We start from the raw sequence: 12,987 nt of genomic DNA on the forward strand, positions 1-12,987 counted from the left end.
AATCAGTACCAGACCGACCATGCACCGTCATAAAGAACTGTACAGTACTGTATAGTACTTTACTACGCTACGCTATACTGTACAGTGTACAGTACTGTACTGTACAGTACAGTACTGTATTTATTAGATTGACTCTGACTGTAGTACTGAAAGGTACTGTACTGTAGACTGAGTTAAGAAGATCTTTCGCAATTTGTAGGTTCTTGGTTCTTGTAACCATACGCTGTATGTATGGTAATAAATAACAATTAAAATAAAATTAATAATAATAATATAATGAGCGATGAAACGATTTCTGATCCACGATATTTATAAGAAGCCTGTAGTTATACGAAAAAGTCTACTTTGTGCTAATTCAGTATGTGTAAGCATTCCTCGTGTAAGAGGCTATTTAATCAATGCAAGACAATTCACATCGAATGAACGCCGAGATGATGGTAGCAATGTCTCGTATTGTATGAATTTAGTAAGGTAATGCGATAAGCTTTATAATAAATTTATTTTAAGTTTTAGTAAAATAAAATTGAAGTGTGTTAATTGCAATGTTATGCGGATTTGATAGAAATCTTACTTACTGTATGATGTACTGTTTCTCAGTGTAAAGTAGCCTTTTAGAAATACAGTTTTTTCGGGATTTACAAAGTCTTTAAGAACGGTCGTAGTAGTGATCAGTTTAGAAGAGCGTCTTTCCTCGTTGATTCTTTATATCTTCAGGTTGAGAGTAACTAACTGTAAATTAATTTAAGATCACAGAATAATGCTTTATTGCGCTTAGTACGTAGATACTGCACATGTAGTCTGCATATTTGTACTCTAGAGGAAGAACTGATTGCATAGCCAGAAAATGAGAATTAATAAGATACCGAAACCTGTTGGACAATGTAGAGGATACGCTAACATGTTATGCAGTTAATGTTGCTACGGAGGCTTGTTAATTTTATTTTATTTTAATAAAATGAAATATACCATTATTCTCCTTTTTATCTTATTAATCAATCTCTAGGAAACATGACTTCGAAAATTACCTAACAACCTTACTATTGCCTAAGGATTCTAGGAATAGCGTCTTCGCTATCAGAGCGTTTAACTTGGAAACCATTAAGGTAAGCAAAAGAGTAGCTTTCGTTCTGATTTACTTCAATGGCAGTTAATGATTCATTAATAAACTTTAGAGTTATGAGAGTTGTAAGTTTAGTGATAATGTGTTAATATGCGATATTATAATATCTTTTAGAATATCATTATATTTGTACAAGTTGTAGATGCATACTAGAAATCTTTCGTCAGCGTTAGCTATGTTATTTCTATTCGCTATTACCCATAATACAGTATAATTAATTCATGCAGTAGTGATTTTGTGATAGACTGTACCGAATAAAATTAATTACTTACTTTTTTTATAGATTAAAGATATCATTTCACAGCCTGGAACTGGAGAAATGCGAATAAAATTTTGGGCTAGTGCGATTGAATCGATATATAAGGTATAGACGATATCAACGAACAAGAGGTCCGATGTCATGCATTTACTTATTTGTCACGAAATCGAATAAATAAAATAAATAGTGCACTCACATTGTACCACTTTTGACAGAATGAGCCACCACAGCACCCAATAGCTATGGAGCTAATGAAGGTTAGTGAATTTGTGAAGTTGCTACATTTCTGCTTGTGCGTTTTAGCGTCAAGTATTTATTTGACATTCACTATTGGGTTGTATACATTTCTAAATGACTTAAGAGAATTTTTTTACTTTAATTTTTTATGTTCAATTGATTCTAATGTTAGGTTCATGCCTTTGATTTGTAGGCTAAGGATAAAAATCACTTATCAAAGATGTGGTTCAACCGGTTGGTTAAGGAGAGGGTAATCGTAAAGATACCATATTATTGTTATATGCAATCATAGCAACACTTATAAACTTATCTCAACATCATTTAATGTAATTTCAGAAAAGGCGTTTAGATGATTCACCATATCGTAATTTGGAAGAGTTAGAAGCTTATTGTGAAAATACTGTCTCCTCTATACTGTATTTAATTCTTGAATCTCTAGGTTAGATGTAGTAACCATGACGTATTTTCAGTATGTAACAGCTGTTAATGAATAGATAGACTGTATACTGATCTATTACCTTTGTGTTCATATCCACGTCTGGCAGGAAGAGATAGTTGTACAAGTTACTCTGATACATTGTTAGAAACAAATATTGTAAATATATTCGATTTCTCTCTTTCACATATAGGTATTCGTTGTTCCCATTCAGATCATGCAGCGAGTCATATCGGAAAAGCGTATGGAATAGTTATCTTATTGCGCGCTGTTCCTTTCCATGCAAAGAAGGGAAAAGTTTACTTACCAAGTGATATTTTGATTAAGGTAGATATTATTTGTACCTGTTAACGCTCTTAAATAGTGCTGTGCAAAATAATATTGTTAATCATTTCTATTGCCGAATTCTATCAGCATGGAGTATCTCATGAGGACATCATTCGGGGCAGAAGTAGTCAGCCAGTAAAGGACGCTATATATGAAATAGCAAGTCTATCTAACACCCACCTTGAGATAGTAAGGATTTATTTATATGCTCAGTTGATATGCTGTAGTGTGCGTATTTTAGTGCAAAAGTTTCGAGAGCATTCTGCAGCATATATTTAGAAAATACGAGTAGTGAAAAATTGTTCTCATTTCAGGCGAGATCGATTAAAAAAGACGTATCCAGGAAGGCCGTGGCAGGTTTTTTATGTTCGGTTAGAAAACATTAAAGGACATACGCGTAGAGATAATTATTAATCAAAATTGTAGATCTAAAAAATTTAATACAGTATCATCTATGGTATCTTTAGGTTATATGCCAAAAGTATCTACGAGATTTGCAATTTGTGGATTTTGACGTATTTCATCCTAATCTGCAAGAAAGAGCCCCACTACTTCCAGTTCAACTTCTCATTCAACGGCTCAGAGGTGTTTATTAGTAAAGGATGTTTGATTTGCTGATACTAACATGATATTGTATTCCATGTTATGCATATCTGCTAGAGTTGAAATGGTGCCAATAATGAATAATATACCTATTTGAGGCCAAGGCATTCACATTGAATTTTTGTATATATGATAGCTCAGATATTTAAAGCATAACTATAGAATTCGTATTTTTAGGAAGCTTTACTAGAAGATAGTTTTATCTTCAGTCAGATAGCTTTAAAAATTTACAGTCATGAAACATATCTGCCATATAATATTTCATTAATTAAACACCGGCATATTTTATTTTAACGATTCGTCCATGAAATAAAGGCATCTGAACTCTTAACATTTCACAGAGTAATTTAGCTGGAAATCTGCGTTAGAAACTTTTTGATGTTAATTATTATTAAGACTGTGATTAACTTCTGATTATATGTACTACGATCAGCAAATAACTATATTCACTATTAAGACTCAAGAGCAGAGTCCTAAGTATTTAAAGTTACGAATTACACACAGAACACTGCTTGTATTATATGGTACTGGGCCTTGGCATAGTGTACGTATACTGGATCAACGTGACAGTAGTGCAGTACTAGTCAGCGAGTTACTATCGCTCGAAATTCGTTTATAAAATCACTCAGTATAGTAGCGACCGCCGAAGATGTACTTATAAGTTACTGATAACAAAATCGTTTTCATCTAGGACAACGAAATTATTGTATACGTAAGCTGCGAAATTTATTGTTATTTAATAAAAATAAATTCAACTCGAACGGCACGTAGTCCCGTAACCCGATTTGCTACACTGCAATTATAAGGTACTCTGAATTCAGCTTCCATTTATCAGCGACGACATTTAGATGCAGCTAGTAATCATCAAAATGGCCAGTATTACAGTATTAGGATTATTGTTACAGTTTAGTATATTTTTTGAGTTTAAATTCGTAAATAATACAGTTCTTATCGCCGCATTTCAAATTAAATTATAAAGCATTTGCGTAGTGACTACCAAAACCGATTAGGTAGTATTCCTTCTTGAGCGTTGATTAACTGTTGTAACATGAACACATGCATCGGCATTTACATTTTTCACATTATACGTATAGCGGCGATGCTGTTATGATATTATCATGATTATATGTCAAAATCTATTATGATTGAAAAAAAATACCTTTAATTAGTATACTAGTAAAACATTTTACGTTTGTAGTTAAATACTAGATAACACTCTGTACTTACTGGGGGATTGCTATTTATCATGGCAGCTGTGAAAAACTACACAACATTTCCTTTTATGTCCAGTTCTTTCGTCAAAGTTATAACACTCCCCAAATGGTGGGCAATATAGATGAAGCGACACCGCATGTTTACTATGGCTCTCATTTTCCATACGATGTAAACCCATCGAGTCTAAACAATTGTCGTGGTAATATAAATTTTTAAAACGCATAAGTATCATGCACTGTATGCCATACTGCAAACTGTTAAAATAGCTAATTCGATTAAGTGTCATCGGGTATATCTAGAGAACTCAGGTGCGCTTGCAACTTAGAAAGCTAAAGAAATCCACAAGAAGGCATCATAATATTTAGTTATAAACAAGCTATTCGCTATAAATTCGTTACCTACCGTTAATGTAGGCAACTTGGTCCTTCTTATATATATTAACATCTTTAACTGTCATGGGTTGTTCTATTTCTCCCTCAGGCCATTCTAGCATAACTTCTTTCAAGCCTCCATCCAACATTTTCACGAAACAGTGGCTATTTGCATGATCATGAATACCACTGGCAAGGATTAAATAGGATATTTATAAATAGTTGCAATATGCTACTGCTAATACAGTAGTGATTTTACATTGTTATCGGCAGTAATAAGATCGATCTGAGTGGTGTTAATTGATTATAATTATCATATAAAAAGTTGATTCTGAAGAGTACACAATTTATTATAATCATAACTATGTACGCTACTCTGCTGCTTTGTAATATTTCTGAGAAATAATTTCCGTTTGTGATAGTTCGCGTACCTTACTTGCGCATTTTGCTTTACATCACTATCACTTGGAATAATCATACACTGCGTACTCACAAACAATATGGCAGGGTATCTACTGCTTGACTATAGAGTTTAGGGGTTTTCATGGAATTACTTTTTAATATCGAGACTTTGGTAGTTCTAAAGTCGACGACAACCTTCCACATTGGTTACACACACATTAGAGTAATTTTTTGGTTGATAATTCCTTTCAGCTTTGATTTTTCTTTTTTATAGTATAAAAGGATTTTCTTTTACATAGAACTTGTTCGATAAAGAACCATCTATAACATCTTTTAAATCGGGAGACTACATAAATGGCTATCGCTAAAGTTGATGAGCTAACCGACTATGTGTAAATATATCGTGGCATCATCACGACTAACTTCGCTGGAGCTGAATTACTTTGTTTACTCTAGAGCAGGTACAGTCCGTAATCAGGACGACTCAAAAATCGGGATTATATCATGTAGCAACTACAGTATTTATAGTTATGATAACTATTGTGAATATAGAATATTTAAAACAAATTATAGAATTAAAAATGAAGTAACATATCTCGATCTTACCTCCCTTGGCCTTCACCCCAACATAACATCATAAGATTGTATTTTCCGTTGCCTCTATCAACCAGATTTCTTGTGTATCTATAATGAAATGTAAGATCTACGTTAATCAGGAAGATTTGCACCCTCTTATTTTTACAATAACGTACGAAGAGACCGCGGACTGGTGATATATGAAATATACTGCACTATCGGCCGTTAAGCACGTAATAAGCTTTTATAGTACTAAAGCGAATAAAAAAAAAATCAATCATAAAACTTACTTCACTGTATAACATTACTAATTTACTATAGTGCGCTCTTGTATATTATAGAAGCTACTGTCCGTACGCGTAGTACTACAAAGCAGTAAATTCGAATTCACTGGCTATAAACATACGCATACAGTAAAGTGTAGCAGAACCATACGTACTGTACTGTACTATACTGTAAATCAAGCAACCTATCGCTTAAAAAACAGTGGTGGTCTAAAGTTGTAACACTTAAAAATGAAGACTAGCTCAGTGATAACGATTGTTGAGATTCTCATTTTATCGATACAATATTCTCTCAGTTCAGTTAATATTAATACAAAAAGAATAGCTAATTCTATAGATTTTTTGGATGTTTTCGATTCTTGTTTTGAAATATTACTCAAGATATGTGTAACTTGTGTTGATAGTGCTGGCACGGACACACGATAAAGTAGCACAGTAAAATTATCATTCGTTAAAAATACTAGCCTGTAAGGATCGAACTTTGTAAATTTCATCCAATCTTCGGGGTTGGATTTGTAAGATCCTAATAATTTTATTACTTGATCAACATCTACTTGATCCTCATCAAAAATACGTCTTAATTGCTGTATTAAACCGTCAAGATCTGTGGCAAAATCTTCTCCCATTGCGCTGTCAAGTGTCAAGTAACTGTGTCGAAATAAAGTTTATTATTGCGTGTTTCCCTTTTTGCAGTACTGTACAGACAGTACAGTACAATACAGTACAGTACAATACAGTACAATACAATACAGTACTGTACTGTACTGTACAATACTGAGTACTAAGTACTGTATCGGAATACTGTACTGTACTGTACTGTACTGTACGTGCACTGTAAGTTTGGTTATTGCGTGTTTCCCTTTTTACAGTACGGTTGGCGACACCCCTACCGATAACCGGTACCGCTACCATAGAAGTAAGAAGAAGAACCAGAGTCCGTGGCACGTGACTTTACGCTATCATAGTGCTTTTAAAGCTTTTCGACGGTACAGTACTGTACACTGTACAGTACAGTACAATTAATTTAAATTTTAAGATTTAGTAAGATTTACAGTACATGTACTGTACGACAATCTGCAGTACTGTACAGTACAGTACAGTACAGTACAGTACATAGTACTGTACAGTACTCAAAGTTTTCACGCACAAACGCACACTGTACTGTACTGTACAGTACGGTACAGTGCAGTATTGTACGATACGCACGCGTACAGGAAGCTCATTTAAATAAATACTGTAAATCTGCACTAGCGTCCTTTGCACTTAAAATACAGTTGCTGTTGCTGTAGCACCCGTAGACGAAAACTTAGCGTCCTTTTGAGTATTACACGAAAAGATGTCAGAAGCAACGAATTGGAATGATGAGAATCCAAGAAATATCAAAGAGTTAACAGGCTTCGTACCAAAAGTTTCAAATCGCATTAATATTGTAATGCTGTATAGTACTGTATTTCTTATGTAGTCACTGAGATATTTGCGCACGTTTGTTACGTTTCCTGTACATATTCGTATGCTGATAAAAATATCCTGTTCTGGTATATAGTAAGCGTACATTAACAGGCGGTTTACTGGACACAGTTAACTAGCGCGGAAATACCTTACAGTAGTTACTTAGTAACAAAGATATTAACTGATAAATAATTATAATAAAATAATTTACAGAAATAGTTGTAACTAGCATCAGTGCTAGTAAACTCACCGTTAATCGGCTACATTTTCTATCTAGAAATACACTATACAGTATATGGTCACGGCAAAATGTATAAATATATAATTATATACCACTTAAGCTGATAAATATTACAGAGATTTTAAAGTTATTTCATTTTGTTTGGCTAAAATATAAATTAATTAACACTAGTAATAATACGGTAAATAAAGAATTATCATAGATAGTACAGTCAGTGTATGCATGCATTTTAAATTAAAATTAAAAATTTAATTTAATGTATAAAGACGCTCAGATCACATTTATGAAATTTAAGTTTTATTTAAGGCTCTAACTGTATTTTACTGTAGACATAGTTGCAAAGTGACTATTCTGCACTACGTGACATTTTAACCAGCAAGAAATGCTTTCTATTCCACAATAGTAATTCCTTGATGAAATCTGCTATCATAATACGATTTTTAAAAAGTTATCTATACGTATATCGGTATTTTACTCAATGTTTAAATGACAAGCCACATCTGCATTTCTTTTCATTTTCTTCAATTTTTCAGATTGAAGGTCTATTACGACAAATGGTAGGTTCCTGAATCACTAGCACTTACATTCGATACTATTTCGTTAAGATAATTATGCAGAATCATGATTTGTTTCGTATTTTGTAGAATATAATTTTAGCAGTCATGTCATATCTGAATTCTTGAAGTACAGTACTTGTTTAGGTTTTATGCGTATTTCTTATTATGGAATAGAAGTATTCTGTGCATCTATGACGAACTTTATTAAATGTGATAGAAATTTTAGTTAACTACGTGTATATTTTATGACTTATATTAAACTTCATCAGCAAGATAAATTTCAAAATGTATCGGACCAGATTATTCAAAGAAATATCCTTTCATAGCATAATCTGTAACTAAATTAATGCTTATGGCTAGTAGCTAATTAAGTTGCGAAATCTATTGTATTCTGATATTTACTAAATGATAGATGTAATTATGATCTAGTTTCCGTGATTGATTCAGTTGATGATAGTGTAAGGTATTTTCATTTCAATTAAGATTCAGCACTTATTGTGACGTTATAACTTTAACTAAGCATCACTTGATGAAATGGGCAACCGGATAGATGAACTGGAAAAGAATATAGGTGATTTAATTACCCAGTCTGGTGCAGAAGTTGACCTTCCAGAGAAGTGAATGGATAATTTTCATTGCTGTAGTGGATCAAATAGAAAACACTGGAAATTCTTTATAAGTTATTGTATAAGTAAACCAATTTCTTCAGAAATTGCGATTATCGCTTCAGTACGTATTTTAACTTAATCTCAGTCTTGCTATTTTACGTTGTACTGAATAAATTATATTCGATGGATCTAGGCATATGCAGCAAGTACCTCTATCTATATTTTGCTCTATTACATCAAAGTAGACAGTGTAATAGAATAAGCTGTTAATTGATGGTGATAATTACTAGTTCAGTACGGTATTCACTAAAATAGAGTGTAAAGACATCGGCTCCTGGGCCAATTTTTTGTAAACTGTACGTGATATTGAAATTAGCTTAAAACCCTTAAATTACGTACTGTGATGAAAATTTACAATAAATACGTAAAACTTTTTCATAACTGCTACTCGTTAAGAATACCAATTTAACAAAATCGATAGAATGTTGAACGTTTGAGATTGCAATAGAATTTCATTAACTTTTAAAGGAACGTATTTCCATAATTCTACTATGAACTTAATAAAAAAACAGTTTTATTCAATATTATTCATATTATTTTTCTATTTTCTATTGTCTTCTATGGTCGATGCCAACTGCTTCTTCTACGGATTTAAATCCGTCTTGCCTAAGAGTATGTGACAGAGTATTAGTGTCTTAAAAGAAGTTAACTATAGTACGGCAAGAATAATTTCCAATTAATATCGAATAAACCTTAACAGTGTAACGAGATCAGCCTTAATTTTCTGTATAATAGATGGTCCATTATATGTTAGAGCTGTTAATACTTGTATTAACGATGCTCCGGCACGAATTTTCTCGTAAGCGTCTTCACCAGATTGTACTCCGCCAACACCAATTATGGGTATTTTGCCTGTCAAAATATAGTTCAGTGAGCTGTAAGAAACATAGAGGCAAAATAAGTAGTTTCATCAATAAGGACAGGTTGCATACCCTCTGTTAAACGATACATATCATATATAGTTTTAGTAGCCATCTCTCGAAGTGGAGGGCCACTTAGGCCACCAGCTTCACTCTTGGAAACGCTGGTAAGGCAATTAGGTCTGCGTACAGTAGTATTACTAATAACTAAGCCATCTACATTTCTCTGTAAGAATAAAGAGCTACATGTAACTAAAGAGTAAGAGATATAATAATAGATATACTATTAGCGAAATACGAGTAATACCCTTTCTTTCAAAATGACATCAGCAATGTCTTTCTTATCCTGTACGGTAAGGTCTGGCGCGAGCTTAATTAATAAAGCTGGTTTGTTCTTTAGCTTTTCTCTTTCAATAGATATCTTATTAATAAAATTAGTATTTCTTTAATAAAATCTAATAGCATACGAGTATGTAAAAAGTTCATTTATTTTGGTAGTGTACGGTGAACCTAGGCAAGTATTAATTAAGCATACAATATTCTTAAGATGCGGTATCATGATATGGTATTTATTATAGATAGAGCTACGGAACATTTGATAACTGACGTACAGGATTGTATATGAATGTCTAAGTTTATTAGTAACCTGCGTAATAATTGTTTGCAGTTCTTCCTTTTTTTGCAATGCTCTCAGCCCAGGTGTATTTGGAGAAGATACATTAATAACTAGATAATCTGCATATTTTCCAATAGCTTGAATACCCTTGACATAATCTTCGACGGCACTATCTGAGAGTTTATTTTTACCCAAATTTATACCAACAATTCCTGAACTTTTCCCTAATTTAAGATAAACGACGGGAAAACAGATTTCAGTAATGATCTAATCGTCTGAAAACTCAGAAAATGTTGGTAAATGCGATCGCACGAATTCTCACGACCTCTATTTTTATGCCACTTTTCAAGTTTTTGCGCGACGATTTCATGTCCATCGCTATTGAAACCATATCTGCAGTAAAGAAATCCTTCGATGTGAGAGTTGTTGCTATTAAATAACTTCTTAATCGCTCAGACCTCAGTAACTTAAGCTAATAATTAAATTAAATTAGTACATCGAAAAATATTGTCTTTTAAAGTATTCTTGCGTCTACTGAGCTAATCTTAAGCGTCTTTTATATCACAGACCTATTGATGATGGCTCGATCTTCTATTAATCTAAAAATACGTGGCTTAGGATTGCCAGCCTGAGGTAAAGGAGTTACACTTCCTATTTCTATAAACCCAAATCCCATCTGCAGTAGGTCGTTGATTGCTTCAGCATGTTTATCAAAACCTGCTGCTAACCCGATAGGGTTAGAAAATTTTTGTTTAAAAACTGTAGTCACCTAAATGTCCGCGTATAAGTAATATTTGAATTAGTCTACGGACAATTATTGTTCTCAAGGTTTGTTGATATATATGTAATCGTATCAACACAGTATGTACTGTACTGTACAATACCAGACTACAGGGTACTCTTTCGTATGGTATAATTCTCATTATTAATTAATTACTGTAAGCATACGAAGTTTGTAGGTTGTAATAAATGTATAATAAATAATTATGTCTAATTATTTTAATTTCATGCATATTCAATGATTTAAATTATATTTCTTCTAAATCTATTTAACTTACGGTGCGAACACATTAACTGCTGGTAAGCTATGACGTATAAACCTTATTGTAATAATATTTAGTAGGCTCTTGCACCCGTTTATAGCTGACTACAAGTCTAAAACTTTTTTTGGGGGGGGGGGCATTAATAAAATTATGAATGACTTCGATTTTAAAGGGATAGCTGTCTACAATTATCCCTATTAATTTGAAGTCATTTATAATTTTGTAAATGTTTCAAAATTTGGATCAAGTCTAATAGATCTATTGGACTTGATCCTAAATTTTTACGCAGTGCTTAAGGCTAATTTTTGATGCTATGTCTGCAAATGTACAACTGTAGTACTATTCTACACTTTGCATAGGTAACAATCATACAGTAGCTTTAATAATGCAAAATTCATAAGTAAAGAAGTAGTTACTTTCTTAGTTAGATTTCAATGAGTATAAAATACTGTACGATATAGAGGGTTACGGAAACTAGAAAGAACGATCGAAATCTAAAAGTAGTTGTTTCTTACTAGTTCTGCCGGATCTTCTGTGGATTGGCGTGGCACTAAACCTAATGATGCACATTTGATAGCCAATCTATGAGCAGTTTCTGGGTCAAGTCGATGCAGCAAAGGTAAAGCAAAGGTTCGATAAAAAACTTCATCGTTTCTTAATAGTTTCTGACTTACTATTAATCCACTGACCGCTACAGAAGCGAATGCTACACCACCTACGAGTTTCCATAGATTACGAATCTGCATGACTAATCCGAACCAGTATTTGTTATATGTAAACTGTATTTATGTAACCGTAATTATAATAATTAATTATTCGAAACTGTATGTAACATATATACTGTATTTAATGCTAACGGAAAACTTAACGACAGCAGAGTTAGCAGAAAGATTAGAAATATTGTCAGTGTTAAGGCCTTTTAAGAGAAAATTCCTCTTATTGCAGTACTGTTCATATACAGTTATGATCTTTCCAAGTTTTATCAGTTTCAGTGTATCAATCAGGCTGTTGGTTTTCTTTCTTTATTACCTTACTATACCTGGTGTACAGTACTGTACTAAGACGTTGTCGTTACTGGTGGTTACAGTACTGTCATCGTACCGAGAAGTCACTCTGGGCTAACTTTTATCCAAGTACGGCACGGTACAGTACAGTAATTCAATGCGTGCAGGCAGGACTATTTTGGGGTTATTTTATATGAAAGTAGATTGGCTTCGTAATACTGTATGCGTTGTAAAATGGATAGAATCAAATTACAATCACTCTGATAACATAAGAACGGATAGTATTTCCTTTTGCTATATGCACATACTTATTCTTTTATTATGAAAGCAATTGTGCAATATTCATGATGATATCAGGATACATCAATAACAATTTCATTTAATAAAAATGTAATTTAATTATCAGTGCATCACTATGCTCGCTATCGGTACTGCATGCAATAGCAGTGTTCCTGACTGCAGGCAATCCCAAATTCATACACCCTGCACTAGACAGAAGTCAGGTTATGTGAAATTTCTTTAAATATCTTTATTGCTGATGTTACTTAAAAGATTACTTAATTCCTACAGTACAAAAATCGAAATAAACACAATTTGGGCATGTGAACATTATTGCTATAATATTTCAGCCCAAAAGGAAATCCATTATTCATAACTAACTTCTAAACCGTGAAGTAACCTCGACAACATAAAGACGCAATACAATACGAAAACAGGCT

The 12,987-nt window shown here is 33.0% G+C and overlaps 3 protein-coding genes across 3 annotated transcripts; 1 reads left to right on the top strand and 2 right to left on the bottom strand.

The window, feature by feature from the left end:
- Positions 1–283: 283 nt before the first annotated feature.
- TRIADDRAFT_52473 (uncharacterized protein) lies at positions 284–2,975 on the top strand (the record flags this gene model as incomplete). Its single annotated transcript, XM_002108182.1, has 9 exons — positions 284–471; positions 1,004–1,103; positions 1,404–1,484; positions 1,595–1,636; positions 1,810–1,866; positions 1,953–2,055; positions 2,246–2,379; positions 2,694–2,750; positions 2,847–2,975. The coding sequence occupies 9 exons, from the start codon at positions 284–286 to the stop codon at positions 2,973–2,975; spliced, it is 891 nt and encodes a 296-aa protein (XP_002108218.1).
- Positions 2,976–4,219: 1,244 nt separating this feature from the next.
- TRIADDRAFT_49766 (uncharacterized protein) lies at positions 4,220–6,456 on the bottom strand (the record flags this gene model as incomplete). Its single annotated transcript, XM_002108918.1, has 4 exons — positions 4,220–4,380; positions 4,600–4,757; positions 5,577–5,654; positions 6,311–6,456. The coding sequence occupies 4 exons, from the start codon at positions 6,454–6,456 to the stop codon at positions 4,220–4,222; spliced, it is 543 nt and encodes a 180-aa protein (XP_002108954.1).
- Positions 6,457–9,293: 2,837 nt separating this feature from the next.
- On the bottom strand, positions 9,294–12,010 carry TRIADDRAFT_20390 (uncharacterized protein; the record flags this gene model as incomplete). The annotated part of the gene is made up of 8 exons (XM_002108919.1): positions 9,294–9,351; positions 9,438–9,597; positions 9,678–9,831; positions 9,913–10,026; positions 10,252–10,438; positions 10,534–10,614; positions 10,791–10,990; positions 11,780–12,010. The coding sequence occupies 8 exons, from the start codon at positions 12,008–12,010 to the stop codon at positions 9,294–9,296; spliced, it is 1,185 nt and encodes a 394-aa protein (XP_002108955.1).
- Positions 12,011–12,987: the final 977 nt, after the last annotated feature.

This window comes from Trichoplax adhaerens, genomic scaffold (assembly GCF_000150275.1).
Source record: "Trichoplax adhaerens TRIADscaffold_1 genomic scaffold, whole genome shotgun sequence".
In the NCBI taxonomy this organism is placed as follows: domain Eukaryota; kingdom Metazoa; phylum Placozoa; class Uniplacotomia; order Trichoplacea; family Trichoplacidae; genus Trichoplax; species Trichoplax adhaerens.